At 43.5% G+C, this 17,321-nt stretch overlaps 1 protein-coding gene across 1 annotated transcript in view; it reads right to left on the reverse strand.

Annotated features, from left to right (window-relative positions):
• Positions 1-462: 462 nt before the first annotated feature.
• The window catches only part of Ppt1 (palmitoyl-protein thioesterase 1), a 45,209-nt gene continuing 28,350 nt past the window's right edge, over positions 463-17,321 (reverse strand). The window contains exons 2-8 of the mRNA XM_013016767.1: positions 13,674-13,843; positions 12,403-12,530; positions 11,213-11,283; positions 9,720-9,822; positions 4,644-4,734; positions 2,465-2,563; positions 463-576 (exon numbers count right to left, since the gene is read on the reverse strand). Of these exons, the coding sequence (XP_012872221.1) occupies positions 463-576; positions 2,465-2,563; positions 4,644-4,734; positions 9,720-9,822; positions 11,213-11,283; positions 12,403-12,530; positions 13,674-13,843 (776 nt within the window). The remainder of the gene's footprint in view (positions 577-2,464; positions 2,564-4,643; positions 4,735-9,719; positions 9,823-11,212; positions 11,284-12,402; positions 12,531-13,673; positions 13,844-17,321) is intronic.

Raw genomic sequence — 17,321 nt, forward strand, 5'->3', positions numbered from 1 at the left:
CCCCCCCCCCCACAAACACAAAGCAAGAAGGAAAAATAGGGGTATAGTTCAAGTCACTTCATTTTAAAAGTCATTCCTTAGGAATGAGTTGGTCTTTCTAAAGAGTTTACCATTTACCAAAAATTTCTGCTGCTTTTATTATACCAACCCTAAAAATCCTTGTAATAAACTCTGTAGTCATTCTAGGGTGATTATGATCCTTGTTTCTACGAGATTCCCAAGAAGCTCCCATCTAGCAAGTCCATCTGGCAAGTCACAGAACCATTTACAGTCTAGCATGGGGTCAGCAAGCTATTTTTCTCAAAAGGCCAGACCCAAAATAGGTTAGGCTTTAGGGCCATATGGCTGTTAACTACTCTCTGCTTCCACTGTAACACAAAAGTAGCCAGACACAATATTCTCAGGCCTCAGACTCAGCTTGCAATTACATCCCCTCCCTGTGTCCCTACCTGTTTACAAAAATCAGTTTCTATTTCCCCAATGCTGTATTGTTTTCCTGGTGTGATGTACAAATTTCTGTCCCAGCTCCAAAAGTATCATCATACTCCTTTTAGGAATGTAACTCTCCCCCAATTCCTGTAGACCACATAACACATTCATAATACTTCTCAAAACTTGACTCTACCCCCAAATTCCCAAAGTCCATGTAATATGGACTTTCCACCTGCACCTAGGTGTCCACTGCTGCTGCCTCCATTCCTGCCTGGAGTAGCCCAGCAGGTCTGTCCCAATAAAGCCTTGAGCCCATATTGGTCGCTTGCCTTTCATTTCTTAGAAATATGTGAAAGATAGGTATGACTGTCTCAATGAAACTTCAATTACAAACAAATTCTAACTCGTATCATAAAATAGCCTTGGAATTTTCCCCAATTATTTAACCATGTAAAATTCTTAGCTCTCAAACCATTCAATAATGTCATTGGTGGAGTTGGAGGCATGGCTTGGTTGGTAGAGCACCAGCCAATGAACGAAAGCATCAGGTACCAAGTTAGACTTGGTCTTGGACCAAAAAAAGAAAATGTGGCCAGCAAGATCTAGTTTACACCGGACAACACCTGGTGGTCTGTAAATGTGAGCAGAACTTTAGTAGATACTAATAACTAGAAAGCAAACTGTGCCTGGAAGAGGGATAATGTCCTATAGGAAGTAGCATTTGCATATGGCCTTGTCATAAGAATGGGAGTTTTGCTGGGCCCTGGTGGCTTATGCCTGTAATCCTGGCTACTCAGGAGGCTGAGATCTGAGGATCATGGTTCGGTTCAAAGCCAGCCCAGGCAGGAAAGTCCATGAGACTCATTTCCAATAAACTACGCAGAAAACCAGAAGTGGTGCTGTGGCTCAGGTGGTAGAATGCTAGCCTTTAGGTGAAGAGTTGAGGGTCAGTGCCCAGGCCCAGAGTTCAAACCCCATGACTGACCAAAAAAAAAAAAAAAGAATGGGAGTTTTTCAGGTGGGAAAGCCAAGGAAAGGCATCCTAAAGAAAAAGCATGAACTCAGGCATGAGAGAAAACACATGTAAATTTGGGGAATTTCAAGTACTACAATACGGTTTGATCAAACATTGAGTGATGTAGAGCCCTAGGTTAAATGAAGCTGGAAAGACAGGTCAAAGCCTAGAATACCAAACTTAAGGATTAATAGGCTAGTGAATCCTAGATTTCTTTGAAAATCATTAAAATGATAGACTCTTCCCCCCAACAGAATGTAATGATAGAATTTTGCATATGATATTGGAGTGGAATTGGGAGTTTTAACTGTTCGCATTATCCCTACCTCTGGTCCTCAGCTCTACCCAGACCTGAGCTCCTCCCTGCCCTACAGTTCCCACCTTATGGCTGGCCATTCCCTCTCTCCACCCAGCCCTACCTGTGTACATACCTTGCCACTAGCCCCAAAGCTACCCACCTGAATAGAGGCAGATGCCATATGCTCCCTCTCTCTAGGGAGATATGGCCCCTCCCCTCTAATAAACCTTATAATAATCTTTTTTTTAGCTGGGTGCCAGTGACTCACGCCTATAATCCTAGCTACTCAGGAAGCTAAGATCTGAGGCTCCCAGTTCAAAGCCAGCCCAGGCAGAAAAGTCTATGATACTCTAATCTCCAATTAACCACCAGAAAACTGAAAGTGGCACTGTGGCTCAAGTGGTGGAGCACTCGCCTTGAGCTAAAGAGCTCAGGGACAGTCTAGGCCCAATGTTCAAGCCCCACAACCAACAAAAATTAACAATAATAATCTTTCTCCAGTGCCTGCCTGCCTCCATGTAGTCCCCTGGGATGGTTGTGATGGATCCCAACAATAACCAATTCCATGTCCCATTTATGAACCTCACTCAGAACTCTTGATGTATAGAAAGGGTGGTGGAGGAGGACTGGAGGCTTTTGCCCAGCAGGTAGCTAGCTGTATTTCAGAACTATTTTCTCCTACAGGCTCGTGACATGCTATGGCTTAAGTAGTATCTCACCTCAGACTCTACAGGGTCCACAACTGAATCATGGAGGAATTTCACCATCACAAACTTCTTAAGAGCCATCAGATTTTTCTTGTAGGATACATTGACATACTGAAGAAAAAGACAGTAGTGGCATTACCATCAGGTTCCAGCAGGGGGATTTCAGCGTTCTGATTACCCTGACCCATGAACATAATATGCTCCTTTTCTAGATTTCTGCCCAGAATATACCTTACACTGCCATTTCTTACCATCTTGTGACTGGCATGTCACCAACCAGGGCTAACAGTCTACATTCCATAGGCATTAGTCACACAGATTCAAGGGAACTAACCAGCGGAAGAAAACAGAACAAACTGAAGCTTCTGAGTTGTTCTGTTATATGGAGGCAAGACAGATTAGAGGGAATGAGGCATGGTAAGCTTAGAGCAAATATGGATATTCATTCATCTATTTCCCTTAAGATTAAGGGACCAAAGTAATTTTAGGGTAAAATGACGCAGGATAAGTTGAAGAAAATGAGGCCTGTGAGGCAATTCAGAAACAAGGTATTAAAACAGAAGAGCAATCTATGCTCAAAATAACCAGAATGCATTCCTTCCTGAGAGATGTGTTTCTCACCCCAAGAATGAACATTTATACGGCAGGATGTATGCCTTCCTGAGAAGTGCTTCTCCAAATTGTAAGCAACCTCCTACCCAAAATGTAGACAATAAGAAGCCTTCTTTATCTCAAGGATAAGCATCTGGTGTTTTGTTTTGTTTGTTCAGTCGGTCCATAGGGCTTAAACTCTGGGCCTGGGTGCTGTCCCTGTGGTCTTCAGCTCAAGGGGAGCAGTTCTATCACTTGAGCCACAGCGCCACTTCCGGTTTTCTGGTGGTTTATTGGAGATAAGAGTCTCAGACTTTCCTGCCCGGGCTGGCTTTGAACCACAATCCTCAGATCTCAGCCTCTTGAGTAGCTAGGATTACAGGCGTGAGCCACAGGCACCCTGCTAGCATCTGGTGTTTTTTTTTGATTGTTGTTTTTTTGTTTTTTTGTCTATCATGGGGCTTGAACTCTGGACCTGGGCACTGTCCCTGAGCAATTCAGCTCAAGGCAAGCACTCTACCACTTAAGATACCACACCACTTCAGGTTTTCTGGTGGTTAACTGGAGATAAGAGTCTAACAGACTTTCCTGCCTGGGCTGGCTTGAACCACGATCCTCAGTTCTCAGCCTCCTGAGTAGCTAGGATTACAGACTTGAGCTACCAGCACCTGGCAAGCATTTGTTTTATGGCAGGATGCATTCTTACCTAGAAGAAATGCCCCAAACATCCAGAAACTCAGAAAGTATAACACCAGGAGTGATTAGAACAAAAATAAACTATCTTTAACATAGACCCCCCAGCCTTTACCATATAAATACCCCTGACAGAAAACTGAAAGTGGCGCTGTGGCTCAAGTGGTCAAGTGGTAGAATGCTTGCCTTGAGCTGAAGAGCTGAGGGACAGCGCCCAAGCCAAGTTCAAGCCCCATGACCAAAAAGAAAAACAAAACAAAACCCACATAACTTTAATATAAATCAAATATCCTGGATCTTCCCAAGCCATGCTCATTTTTGAGGCATTATCAGTGCCCACTGCAATATCTCTTCTAGGTAAATCCCTCTTCTGAGAAAATCTGTCCAGAAGGCCTCCCAGGAAGGCTTTCCTCAGGAGGCAGCTGCTGTGGGATTTCTACTTTACCCAGCTAGCAACCTACTGACTTTGTTCTGCTGCTTCCACACAAGAGAAGGGAAAGGACTTCAAAGAGGAAGGCCAGGGCTGGGAAGGTGGCTCAGTGGTAGAATACTTGCCTTGTATGCATGAGGTCCTGGGTTCGATTCCTCAGTACCACATAAGCAGCAAAAGCCAGAAGTGGCTCTGTGGCTCAAGTGGTAGAGCACTAGCCTTGAGCTTAAGAGCTGAGGGACAGCGCCCAGGCACAGAGTTCAGGCCCCACGACAGCAAAAAACAAAACAGAGAGGAAGGCCAATGAATGCCAGCCTCTCTACAAGGAGCTGAATTCCCAAACACTGCCTCCCTAAACACAGAATTTCTAGTTCCCAGTTCTACCCAGGATAGTTTGGGTAAACAGCCATTGCTAATTTCTGATGCTCTAAAGAGAAAAATGAATGTCTAATGCTGGGAGCCTGGCTGGATGCTTACCCTCTCCTGATTTATATCTGCCAAGAAGATGCTATGGTTGCGGTACACGTCCTCCTTTATGGGGTCATGCCAGTATTCTGCTTGCACCAGGCTGCAGGGAGAAAAAAGAATGAAGATGACCATGTTGCCTATCAATACAGCATGCCTGGGCCATGCCCCAGTGCACTGGACCACCAAGAGACTTTCAAGACTTTTTCTCTTAACAGGGAATGCAAGACTTCTATCTATGACAGTTTACCAAGATACCATGCTGAGACAAGGACAGCCTATTCAGCACAGTACAGAGAGGTGCAAAGACTTAGGAAAAGGATTCATCAACAGATAGTAGTTATAATCTAACTGCTTATAAACATATTTATTTTGCCAGTCCTGGGGCTTGAACTCAGGGCCTGGGTACTATCCCTGAGCTTCTTTTGCTCAAGGCTAGCACTCTACCACTTGAGCCACAGCACCACTTCTGGTTTTTTTCTGTTTATGTGGTTCTGAGAAATTGAACCCAGGGCTTCATACATGCTAGGCAAGCACACTACCACTAAGCTACATTTCCAGGCCAAACATATTTAATTTTTTGTATATATGTGTGTGTTCTGGTCCTGAGGCTTGAACTCAGGGCCTGGGGACTGTCCCTCAGCTTTTGTGCTCAAGGCTGGCACTCTATCACTTGAGCCACAGCTCCACTTACCTCCTGCCCAAGATGGTTCTGAACTGTGGTCCTCAGATCTTAGCCTACTAAGTAGGTAGGTTTGCAAACCACCTGCACACAGTTTAAAATATTTTAAGTGTTTACTTTCACTGAGACTTAACAATTCAATGGCTTCAGGATACCTGGTAGCTCATACCTGTAATCCTAGCTATGTAGAAGGCTGAGATCTGAGGATCAAGATTCAAAGCAAGCCCAGGCAGACTAAGTCAGATATTCTTATCTCCAATTAACCAGCAAAAAGCCAGAACTGGAGGCTTGACTCAAGTAGTAGAGTAGCAGCCTTGAGGAAAAAGCTAAAGCTGAGCTCAAGTTCAAGGCCTTGAATTCAAGACCCAGTTCTGGCAAAAGGCAAAGAGAGAGAGAAAGAGACAAAGAAAAAGAGAGAGAAACATGAGATCAGAAGTTGGTAAGAATAGAAAACAAACTCTAGGAAGAGGTGCTGTAGCTCAAGTGGTAGAGCGCTAGCCCTGAGCTGAAGAGCTGAGGGACAGCACTCAGGCCCAGAGTTCAAGCCCCACGACCGACCAAAAAAAAATGAAAACAAACTCTATACTGGGTAGGAATGGTACGTTTAAAGTGCGTATTCTAATAATTGATTGTCATGATAGCAGCTGATACATACCAAGTATTTTCCAGGTACTCTTCTAAGCACATAAGTGGATGCCACAGTATTATCAGAAAAAGAAGTGGCAAGTTCACTAGCTAAGTCAGAAAAACGGGATGAGTGAGGAAAAAGTGCTCTAAGCCTGGGGGCTGGGAGAGACACAGACCTTGCCCAGAACAGTCCAAGGCTAAGGTTAGAGGCAACCCTATGACAGGGAATGTGGGCTGGAAAGGAGACACAGGGATGGCTGGGAGAAAAATAATGGAAAAAGGCCACAAAGGGCTGCCAGCACCTGCAAGGTGAAAGGAAAAAGAAGTACAGCTTTCACACTAAGGAAGAGAGCGAGCTGTTATGCTCATGACCTGTGCTCGTGGTCTTCATGAAGGCTGTGTAGCCAGGGGCTGGGGCTTGAAAAACACTGAGCATATCAGGATGATAATTTTTTTATCAGGATGTCACATTGCTTTAACAACGCTAAATTGCCTAAAGAACACAAAAGATCTTTTCTGAGGTCTCTGTTTTCTCTGGGAACTGCTTCCTGTCCCCTACTGACTATGGAGGTGGGCATGGCTGGAACATAGTCCCGCATCTCTGGTCATAGCTAAGGAGAGAAGAGGTGAGGCCATATTTGACCTGGGACATGACTCTTTCCCTAAAACTCTGAATTGGAATGAAGAAATTCTAGCCTCAAATCACAATAACCTCACATGCAGAAGATTAAACACTTGGATGCTTTGCAAGCCAACTTTCAACATGTGGGGAGCAGGAAAAGCTGGTCTACACAGAGAGAAAAAAAGGATGTGACAGAGAGAAGCAATGAAAACAGCAGGACAATAATACCTTGACTCCTTCTAGCTCCCACTTCTTGATTTCAAGCTCTTTTGAGGTCTTGAGCTACATAGCAAGACCCTATCTCAAAAAGAAAGGATGGGGCTGGGAAGATGGTTCAGAGGACAGTGCTTGCCTTGCATGCATGAGGCTCTGGATTCTATTCCTCAGTATCACATAAATATAAAAGGCCAGAAGTGGTGCTGTGGCTTAAATGGTAGAGCACTAGCCTTGAGCTAAAGAGCTGAGGGAGAGCACCCAGGCCCAGAGTTCAAGCCCCACGATCGACCAAAAAAAAAAAAGGACAATTTCACTCATATAAAGACCATTTAAAAAGGCAAACACCTCTACAAAATTAAAAAAGTATCCTAGAAGTTAATCTGTGCCTGAGCTGTTGAGAACTCAGAATGCAGTCCCCATGGATAATATGTCATCCATGAGTGATTTACTTGCAATGTCCTCTTTTCTCCATCTTGCTGTCACAACCCAGTGTCTCAGCCACCATTGTCTCTCCCAAAGACCACTGCAACAGCCTCTGCACTGGCCTCCTGTTTCAAAGTAATGAAAACCTTCCCCAAACCTCCAATAGCTTCCCACACTATTTGCAATAAAGTCTCAACTCATGTGGCCGTCAAGTTCTGGCATAGTGTCGCCCATGCTTTTCTGCCACTCTTGAAACTCTCATTAAAATCTGCTTACTCTAGAAAAGCTAAACTTGTTCCAGCCTCAGGGCCTTTGGGTTCCTCTGGCTGATTTCCTTTCCTCTTGTTTCTCATGTTCCTGTCTGATCCTTGCATCCCAGATAAAAGAAGTCTTCAAAGACCATTCTATCCAAAGTAGGAAAGTAGATCCCTGCCCCACTACCACCATCAGTGCATCCTACTTATATACAGAAATATGCAATGGGTTTATGCTAAATAGATATGATCTCCTGTCTGCCCAGTATGAGAGCAGGGATCCCAACTGTCTTCTGCACGATGCCTAGAGAACCTGCAATCAGGTCTAGCAAACAGCAGTGAGTCAATGTTTGATGAAATTATTAAATACCTTAAAACTGCAACTAAAAGAGAAAACAAAATAATTATAATATGAAGGAAGTTTAGACACAGAAATTTAAAACTGAGTATTAAAAAAGCACCACCGAGAGAGAGAGAGAGAGAGAGAGAGAGAGAGAGAGAGAGAGAGAGAGAGAGAGTGCGTGCGTGCGTGCGCACTGAGACTTAAACTTAGAGCCTGATAGCTATCTCTTAGCTTGATTGCTCAAGGCTGGTACTCTACCACTTGAGCCACAGCTCCACTTCCAGCTTTTTGTGGTTAAAGACTCTCAACAACTTTCTTGCTTTGAACTTTGATCTTCAGATCTCAGCCTCCTCAGTAGCTAGTATTACAGACAAGGGCCACTGGCACCCAGCCACCACCAGGTTTGTGTTTCATTTTTGCCAATCCTGGGGCTTGAACTCAAGGCCTGGGTGTTGTGGCTAAGACTCTGTGCTTAAGGCGAGCACTCTACCACTTGAGCCACAGTGCCACTTCCAGCTTTTTCTGAAAAGTTTATTGAAGAGTCACTGAGTTTCCTGACTGGGCTGGCTTCAAACTGCAATCCCTCAAATCTCAGCCTCTTGAATAGCTACTGGTGCCCTGCTATCACCAGGTTTTGATAATCAAAATCTGCCTGCTTCCTAAGAAGTAAACACTACACTAAATGCTTTTTTTTTTTTTTTGGGGTCCGGTCATGGGGCCTGAACTCTGGGCCTGGGTGCTGTCCCTCAGCTCTTCAGCTCAAGGCTAGCGCGCTCTACCACTTGAGCCACAGCGCCACTTTTGGCTTCTTTCTTTTTGCTTATGTGGTGCTGAGGAATCGAACCCAGGGCCTCTGGCATGCAAGGCAAGCGCTCTACCACTGAGACACCTTCCCAGCCCTACACTAAATGCTTTATACTCCATTTGTTTTAATACCTACAACAGCCCACAGTAAGGTACTGTCACTAACTCACATTAGAGATAGAAGAAAATGAGGCTGAAAGACTCAGAACTATCTGGAAAAAAATAGAACAGAGGATCTTTGGGAGGTCATTTTCACACCCATTCTGTATACCTACAGATATCTCCCTATTTTTGTTTTTAAGGATGAATATTCATTTTTTTTTTTGGGTCCGGTCATGGGGCCTGAACTCTGGGCCTGGGCACTGTCCCTCAGCTCTTCAGCTCAAGGCTAGTGCTCTACCACTTGAGCCACAGTGCCACTGCCGGCTTTTTTCTTTTTGCTTATGTGGTGCTGGGGAATCGAACCCAGGGCCTCATGCATGCAAGGCAAGTGCTCTACCACTGAGCCACCTTCCCAGCCCCAAGGATGAATATTCATTATAATTGCATTCTTCCTACATAGAAAAATAGACCTACCTATCTCCCTCCCTCCCTCTCTTCCTTCCTTCTTTCTTCCCTCCCTCCATCCCTCATCTTCCTTCCTTCCATCTTTTCTTCCTCTTTCTTCCTTTCATTCTCTTTTCTCTCTCTCTGATAACAGCTTTTTTTTTGAGCAAGTTTAAGTGGGCAGACAGTACAGAAAGTTACAATAAATGTCACTCAAGCCAGGCGCCGGTCACTCATACCTGTAATCCTAGCTACTCAGGAGGCTGAGATCTGAGGATCACAGTTCAAAGCCAGCTGGGGCAGGAAAGACCCTGAGACTCCTATCTCCAATAAACCACCAGAAAACCGGAAGTGGTGCAGTAGCTCAATTGGTAGTGCGCTTGCCTTGAGCTGAAGAGCTGAGGGGCAGCTCCCAGGCCCAGAGTTCAAGCCCCACGGCCAACCAAAAATAAAATAAAAATAAATAAATAAATAAATGCCATTCAAATATCATTAGCACCTCCTAGCATCACTGCTAGTATGAACATCACACAGTGGCAGATCTGTATCTTTTTCAGCTATAAATACACACCGTTCCTGAACAACTTTAGAGTAAGCGCCAGCATTCAGTGTTTTTCTGATGAAGTCACAGATGTGAGAGCTCTCTCCTGGACATCGAGGGAGTCCATAGACACCTGAAATATAAGAGACAAACATCCATTCCTCTAATCATCATAACAGATATCTACTATGTACAAAGCACTGTGAAAAACCAAAACAGGCACAAGCCACATCCCAATCATTCATTCCTCCAGGAAAGAGTGTAAACAGCTTCCTCTACACACTTCCATTGTTTGCTGCCTAGGGTCTCTGCCTTAAGCAGGGCACTGATGGCTCATGCCTGTAATCCTAGCTACTCAGGAGGGCTAAGATCTGAGGATCATGGTTCAAAGCCAGCCCCAGCAGGTAACTCCGAGAGACTCTTATCTCCAATAAACCACTCAGAAAACCCTAAGTGGCTCTGTGGCTCAAGTGGTAGAGACTTGAGCTGAAGAGCTAAGGGACACCACCCAGGCCCAGAGTTCAAGCCCCATGACTGACCAAAAAAAAAAAAAAAAAGGCTCAATCCATACTGGAGGAGTACTGCTTGTACTCTACAGCAAGTAGCTATATTCATCTTGTTTATTAAGTCTTTGCTTAGGAAAATCAATTATGGTAAGCCAATCTCAAGTAGCATCCACCCCAGTACCTTTTTTTATTTTGGGTCCGGTCATGGGGCCTGAACTCTGGGCCTGGGCACTGTCCTTCAGCTCTTCAGCCCAAGGCTAGCACTCTACCACTTGAGCCACAGCACCACTTCTGGCTTTTTTCTTTTTGCTTATGTGGTGCTGAGGAATTGAACCCAGGGCCTCATGCATGCGAGGCAAGCGCTCTACCACTGAGCCACCTTCTCAGCCTTCCCCACCAGTACCTTTTCTCAGAAATACTTTCATCCTTAGCTTCCTTCCATCTCTTTAAATCACCGCCCAATTATTTATAATACCTAATATTCTTTCCCCTCAGAGGAACTTCTGTGTAAATAGAAAAGGTTCTACTTTTCAGTTTATTTGGCTACTGTTTAAATTTATAGACCAAGGTACTTATACATGATTTTTACCCAAGGACTCAGGACATGCCTCAAGTGGTTGAGCACCTGCCTAAGAAATGCAAAGCCCTGAGCTGAAATCCCCTATTGTACTCCACCATCCTACCACCTAAAAATAGGGTGTTTGAAAATAGGGCAAGTCATATGTTTTCTTAACTTCCACCAACTGCTGCAACCACTTTTCTTCCAAAATCAATTCAATTAAATGGGAGAAAAGAGGATGCTAACCTTATTCAGTAGATGCTAACCTCTGTTTTAGTCACTTCCTATCTCCTCATTAAGGCTGCCTACTTTTGGTATGAGCTGTAGAAATAGGATTTTACAAGGGTGATTGGCTTACTGTGCAAATAAAACTGCTAGATCAAGAAAAGTAAATAAATAAATCAAGGGGGCACATGAATTATAAAAAAGAAACAAGGAGATGAAGAGGTCAGTGTTACCTTGATGTTGTCCCCCAACTGAGATCAGGTTGACCATGGGAGGTGAAGGGCATCTCTGAGCCACAGCCCTCCTGGAGAAATAAAAGGGGTTATCAGCTCTGAATGAAAGATGGGAAAGAATCAACAGTTGGCTTTACAGATTAATAAGCACCTTGATCCACTGTGTTTTTCCAAAGCCACAGAGTTAGTTATAGGATTTTCCTCTGCTCTGTCTATATACAAATCATTCTTTCATAGAAAATAAATTAAGTTTCCATACAGCTTCCAACATGAGGCCATTTTCTTTTATTATTAATTTACTTTATTGTTATTATAGAGGTGATATAAGGAGGAATTACAATTACATGAGTCAGGTAATGAGTACATTTCCTTTCATGCAGTGTCTTCTGTTCCTCACTCTCTCCTAAGCCCTCCCTCCCATCTCCACCCATGAGTTGTATAGTTCACTTTCATCAACGTCCAGTGATCTCCACTGCTGCACTTTTTCACCCTTTTTCCCTATTTCTACAGCTCATACCAAAACTCCCCCAACCCTCCCAAAGATATACACTAAATATACTATACATAAAGAAGACAGAATCATCAAAACAGAAAAAGAAAAAAAGAAAGGTCTCTGGTTTCATTATCTTAGAGTTCATTTCAAAATGTATGTTATTTTATATACATATGAGGCACTTATGCATTGAGCCTTTGTGTTTCTCTCCTATGAGTATCCTCTTCTGGTCTTACTTTGTGTGTCTCTAAAATCCTGTATAATTTATCATATCATAGTGTATTTTAGATCTAATTTCCACATATCAGAAAGAAAATGTGCCACTTGTTTCTCTGAGCTTGGCTTACCTCACTTAACATGATTTGTTTGAGTACATGAGGCCATTTCAGAATAACTAAGATCCCAAAGAATTAGAGTCCAGTTTATCTGAAGAAATAAACAGGGCTGGGAATGTGGCTTAGTGGTAGAGTGCTTGCCTAGCATGCATAAAGCCCAGGGTTCAATTCCTGAGTACCACATAAACAGAAAAAGCCAGAAGTGGCACTGTGGCTCAAGTGCTGGAGTGTTAACCTTGAGCAAAAGAAGCGCAAGGACAGTGCCCAGGCCCTGAGTTCGAGCCCCAGGACTGGTAAACAACAACAAGAAACAAACCAAGTTGCAAAATGCAAAGGCCACTATACAGCAGAAAGAGACTTACAGAAACTGGCCTCCCTGAGAGAATCCCATAGCATTGTAGCCTTGCTGTAATTTAGGATCTTTAGCAAGAATCTGACACACTGTTGATACTTGGGTATTGACATTCAAGAAGAAGCTGTTCTCCACGTCCTAAAAAAGGAGTCACAGAGATACAGAGAAATGAAAGGGTTGGATTGAAAGCAATCACTTGTATTTTCTCTAAGATGTGAACTCACTCAGGTTGGTGTTGGTTCCTTGACACAAACTACTCATGAGTGGAGATAAGTGGGCACAGTAATTCATATCTGTAATCCTATATACTAGAAGGCTGAGATCAGGAGAACTGCAATTTGAGTCCAGCCTAGGCAAAAAGCTTTAAGACCCCTTCCCATCTCCATCGACAAGAAAAAAAAAAAAAAGTGCATAGTGATTCACACCTGTCATTCCAGCTACATGGAAAGTATGAATAGGACTATAGTCCTATCCTATTTTTACAAATGATGAAAACAAGCTCCTGCCTAGCAAGCACAAAGCTTGGAGTTCAAGCAGTGGACAATGGGGCTAATTAGCCAATGTAGCTGTGCATATCTATAATCCCAGCACTCAGGAGGCTGAGGATCTCAAGGGATCTCAAGTTTCTGGACTGGGCTACTTAGTGAGTTCCAAGCCAATCTGAGGCTGTGTGTGTGTGTGTATTTTTATTTTTGAGTTTGTGAGGCTTGATCTCAGGGCCTGGACACTGTCCCTGAGCTCTTTTGCTCAAGGTTAGTGCTCAACCACTTTTCGTCACAGCACAACTTCTGGTTTTCTGGTGGTTAATTGCAGATAAGAGTCTCATAGACTTTCTTGCCTAGGCTGCCTTTGAACTGCAATTCTCAGATCTCAACCTCCTGAGTAGCCAGGAGGTGGAAGCCACCAGTGCCAAGCTATTATATGACTTAATGTCTAAAAAAAAAATGTAAGGTGAATCACTCTAATAGTACTTTTTTTTTTTTGTCTGTCAGTTGTGGGGCTTGAACTCTGGGCCTGGGCACTGTCCCTGAGTGCTTCAGCTCAAGGCGAGTGCTCTACCACTTGAGCCACACTGCCACTTCTGGTTTTCCGAGTGGTTTACTGGAGATAAGAGTCTCATGGACTTTTCTGCCTGGGCTGGCTTTGAACCATGATCCTCAGATCTCAGCCTCCTGAGTAGCTAGGATTGCAGGCATGAGCCATGGACACTGGGCTCTCATAGTACATTCTATGAAACTGTATGTGAAACCTTTAAGGGGACAGGGCTGTGGAGGGTCTTACCTCTACCATGGTCTTTCCAATCTCTAAAGACAAGACATAAATTCCAGGTATTTCCTTCTCAACCATTTTCTTGATGATACCCATGCTTATGGGATTACAACAGCTGTCTCCTAGAAACAGTGATGAAAATTCAGAAATCAAAATAGTATTGATTTTGAAAACTACTGTGCCTGAAAGGGCATGATCAAGGTGAAAAGACAACATATAGAACCAGAGAAAACATTTGCAAAAAAAAATTAGATTCAATATAAACTTAACATCCAGAGTATAGAAGTTCTTACAACTCAAGTCAAACAAGGCAATTAAGAAATGGGAAAAGGACTCAGAGACATTTCTCCAAACAATACATTAAATATCCAACAATAAGCATTACAAGTTTTTAAGGAAATACAAATAAAAGCAATGTCATACCATTTCATATCCATCTGGAATGCTTTAATAACTTTGCAGCTATCTTGGCTCACACCTGTAATCCTACCTACTTGGGACTATTCAAGGCCAGCCCCAACAAAAATAAAGTTCACAAGACTATTTCTCAACTTATTATCCCAGCCACAAGGGAAGTACAATGGCTGGTTGTAATAGCACATGCCTGTCATCCACAGTGATACAGAGAAGCACAAATAAGTGGATCACAGCCAAGGGATAAAGTGAGACTCCCTAGAGACAGAATGTAGGCTAGAGGTTATTAGGGATGATAAGAGGGAGACCTGAATGGTTACTTAAGGAGTATGGATGTTTTTTCAGGGTGATAAAAAGTTTCAAAGCTAGAGAGAAATAGTGGTTGAGCAACACTATGAAAACACTAAGTGCTACTGAATTGTCCACTTTAAATGGTTCACTTTAGATTATATGAATTTCACTTTCAAAAAAAGGTAAAACAACTTTTTTTGTTTTTTTATTATTGTGAAAATACCATACAGAGGGGTTACAAAAGGGCAAGATAGTGAGTACATTTCTTATCAAGTAAAACAACACTTTTATTAGCTCATCAAATAATAGCAAGCTTCAAAAACCTGAGCTGATCATGGTGGCACATGCCTATAATGCTGGTCTAGGCAAAAGCACAAGACACGATCTAAAAAACAAATTAAAAGGAAAAGAGGGCTGGGAATGTGGCTTAGTGGTAGAGTGCTTGCCTACCATGCATGAAGCTCTGTGTTTGATTCCTCAGTACCACATAAAAAGAAAGGTCAGAAGTGGCATTGTGGTAGAGTGCTAGCCTTTAGCAAACGAAGCTCAGGGACAGTGCCCAGGCCCTGAGTTCAAGCCCCAGGACTGAGGAATGGGGGTGCGAGCGGGAGGGGGGGGGAGGAAGGATTAGGTATAGTTCAAGTGGTAGAGCATTTACCTAGCAAGCCAGAAGCCCAGAGTTCAGTTCCCAGTACTACCCCCAAAAAGCTCATCCGATATAACTGGGACAGAAAGTTTACAAGAGAAACATAAAAAGAGGGGTATTTTCCCTTTTTTGTCATGTAGGCCATTTAGGGTGAAAAAACTCAAAGGTTTCTCTTCACAACCAGAGCCAGGATGCATCAAGTAAAGCCTTAAAGCATGTTTGGTTTGTTGTTTGTCTATTTTTAAGGAGGATTTATTTTGATTCATGGTTTAAGTCTTCATTGACTTTGTCCCACAGGATCATGGAGCCTGTGGTGAGGAAGAACATCACAGTGGTAGCACCAGAGGAAAGCTGTCCAACTCATGGTTTATGAGAAGCAGAGAAGGCACAAAATTTAAAGAGGCATTCACTCTCAGCTTGCTATAAGTGTTGCTGACTCTGAACTTACCCAAAGTTGGGTAAAAGCCTCTTTAACTTTGTGCTCTAGGTGTGCCCTTGTTTTATGCTGCTCTCAGACTACTCCTTGTCTTGTGAAGGAACCAGCAGCAGTAAGAACTGGAAACAAGTCAGGAGCCGGTGGCTCACGCCTGTAATCCTAGCTACTCAGGAGGCTGAGATCTAAGGATCGCAGTTTGAAGCCAATCCAGGTAGAAAAGTCCCCATGAGACTCTTATTTCCAAATGCCATTTAAAAACCAGAAGTGGAGCTTTGGCTCAAAGTGGCAGAGCACTAGCCTTGAGCAAAAGAGCTCAGGGACAGTGCCCAGGTCCTGAGTTCAAGCCCTACAACCAATAACAACAAAAACTGGAAACAAGCTTCCACTGGTGCACTTAATCATCCTATTTTTAACATCTGCAGAAGCTAAAGACTCTGTTTAAAGAAGGAAAAGCTCTGGCCTAGATAATCTTCTATATCACTGCTAACAACGTCTACCACACTAAACTGTAATTACTGCTTAAATACTGCTTCTTTGTGAACTATGAATGCTGGGAGAAGGTGAGGCATCTATCTTACCTACTCTTTTAACATGACTAGTTGAAAGTAAGTTGGAGATTGCAGGGAGGGGAGACAGCACAACAAAGACTTGTGTAAATTTGCTAACTAAACTCCTTTCTGAACATTTCTGGTCATTCCAATAAAGCTGTGGTTCTTACCCCAATCCCAAACTGTTTTTGTAAGTATTAGTACCTGTCTTTACATTGTTGAATCCAATAATCAGTTTTCAAGCCCAATCTTACTGACCTATCAACAATATATGATCTAGACACTCCCTTCTACTTGACTTGACTTCCAGGATATGGCAGGGACACCACAGGTGTTTTGTCACTGCCACCTTTGCTAGTTCCTCATCTCCTCTACCTCCCACAGGGCTCAGTACTGAGTACACACTCCTAGAGTGATCTCATCAATGCTGACTTTAAATGCTAGCCAAGATACCAAAAGTTTCACCTTAAACCTCCAGCTTGTCTCTCCTAGACTGTCCACTCAAAATGCCCCTGAAACACTGATCATTCTACAGCAAGGACCTCAAACTTAGTACATCAAAAAGCACTCTTTGCTGTTGTTGGTCATGGGGCTTGAACTCAGGGACTGGGCGCTGCTCCTGAGCTCTTTTAGCTCAAGACTAGCACTCTACCACTTTGAGCCACAGCACCACTTCCAGTTTTCTGGTGGTTAAGTAGAGATAAGAGTTTCATGGACTTTTCTGCGCAGGCTAGCTTTGAACTGCAATCCTCAGATCTCAGCCTCCTATTCAGGAGGCTAGGATTATAGACCTGGGCCACTAGTGCCGATCCTCTAAAAGTACTTTGAGCAGGGTGTCAGTGGTTCACACCTGCAATTCTAGCTACTTAGGAGGCTGAGATCTGAGGATCGAGGTTTGAAGCCAGCCCTGGCAGAAAAGTCCCCGTGACACTCATCTCCAATAAACTAATCAGAAAAAGCCAGAAGTGGTGCTGTGGCTCAAGTGATAGAATGCTAGCCTTGAGCACAAAGAGGTTCAGGGACAGTGCTTAGGCCCTGAGTTAAAGCCTCACAACCAACAACAACAACAACATAAAGGCACTTTTGATCAAGTGTGCTCACCTTACAGGCCACCCCACATTAGTAAAGTGCACCATCACCCTTCAAATTATCCAGACCAAAACCTGCGATGTCCCTTCTTTTTCTCTCAAACTACATCTAAATCCCTTATGTTTCACCCTCAAAATAAACCCAAACTTTGGCCACTTCTTTTTTTTTTTGGGGGGGGGGTCTGATCGTGGGGCCTGAACTCTGGGCCTGGGCGCTGTCCCTTAGCTCTTCAGCTC

The sequence above is a fragment of the Dipodomys ordii genome, unplaced genomic scaffold, assembly GCF_000151885.1.
Source record: "Dipodomys ordii isolate 6190 unplaced genomic scaffold, Dord_2.0 Scaffold33, whole genome shotgun sequence".
In the NCBI taxonomy this organism is placed as follows: Eukaryota; Metazoa; Chordata; class Mammalia; order Rodentia; family Heteromyidae; genus Dipodomys; species Dipodomys ordii.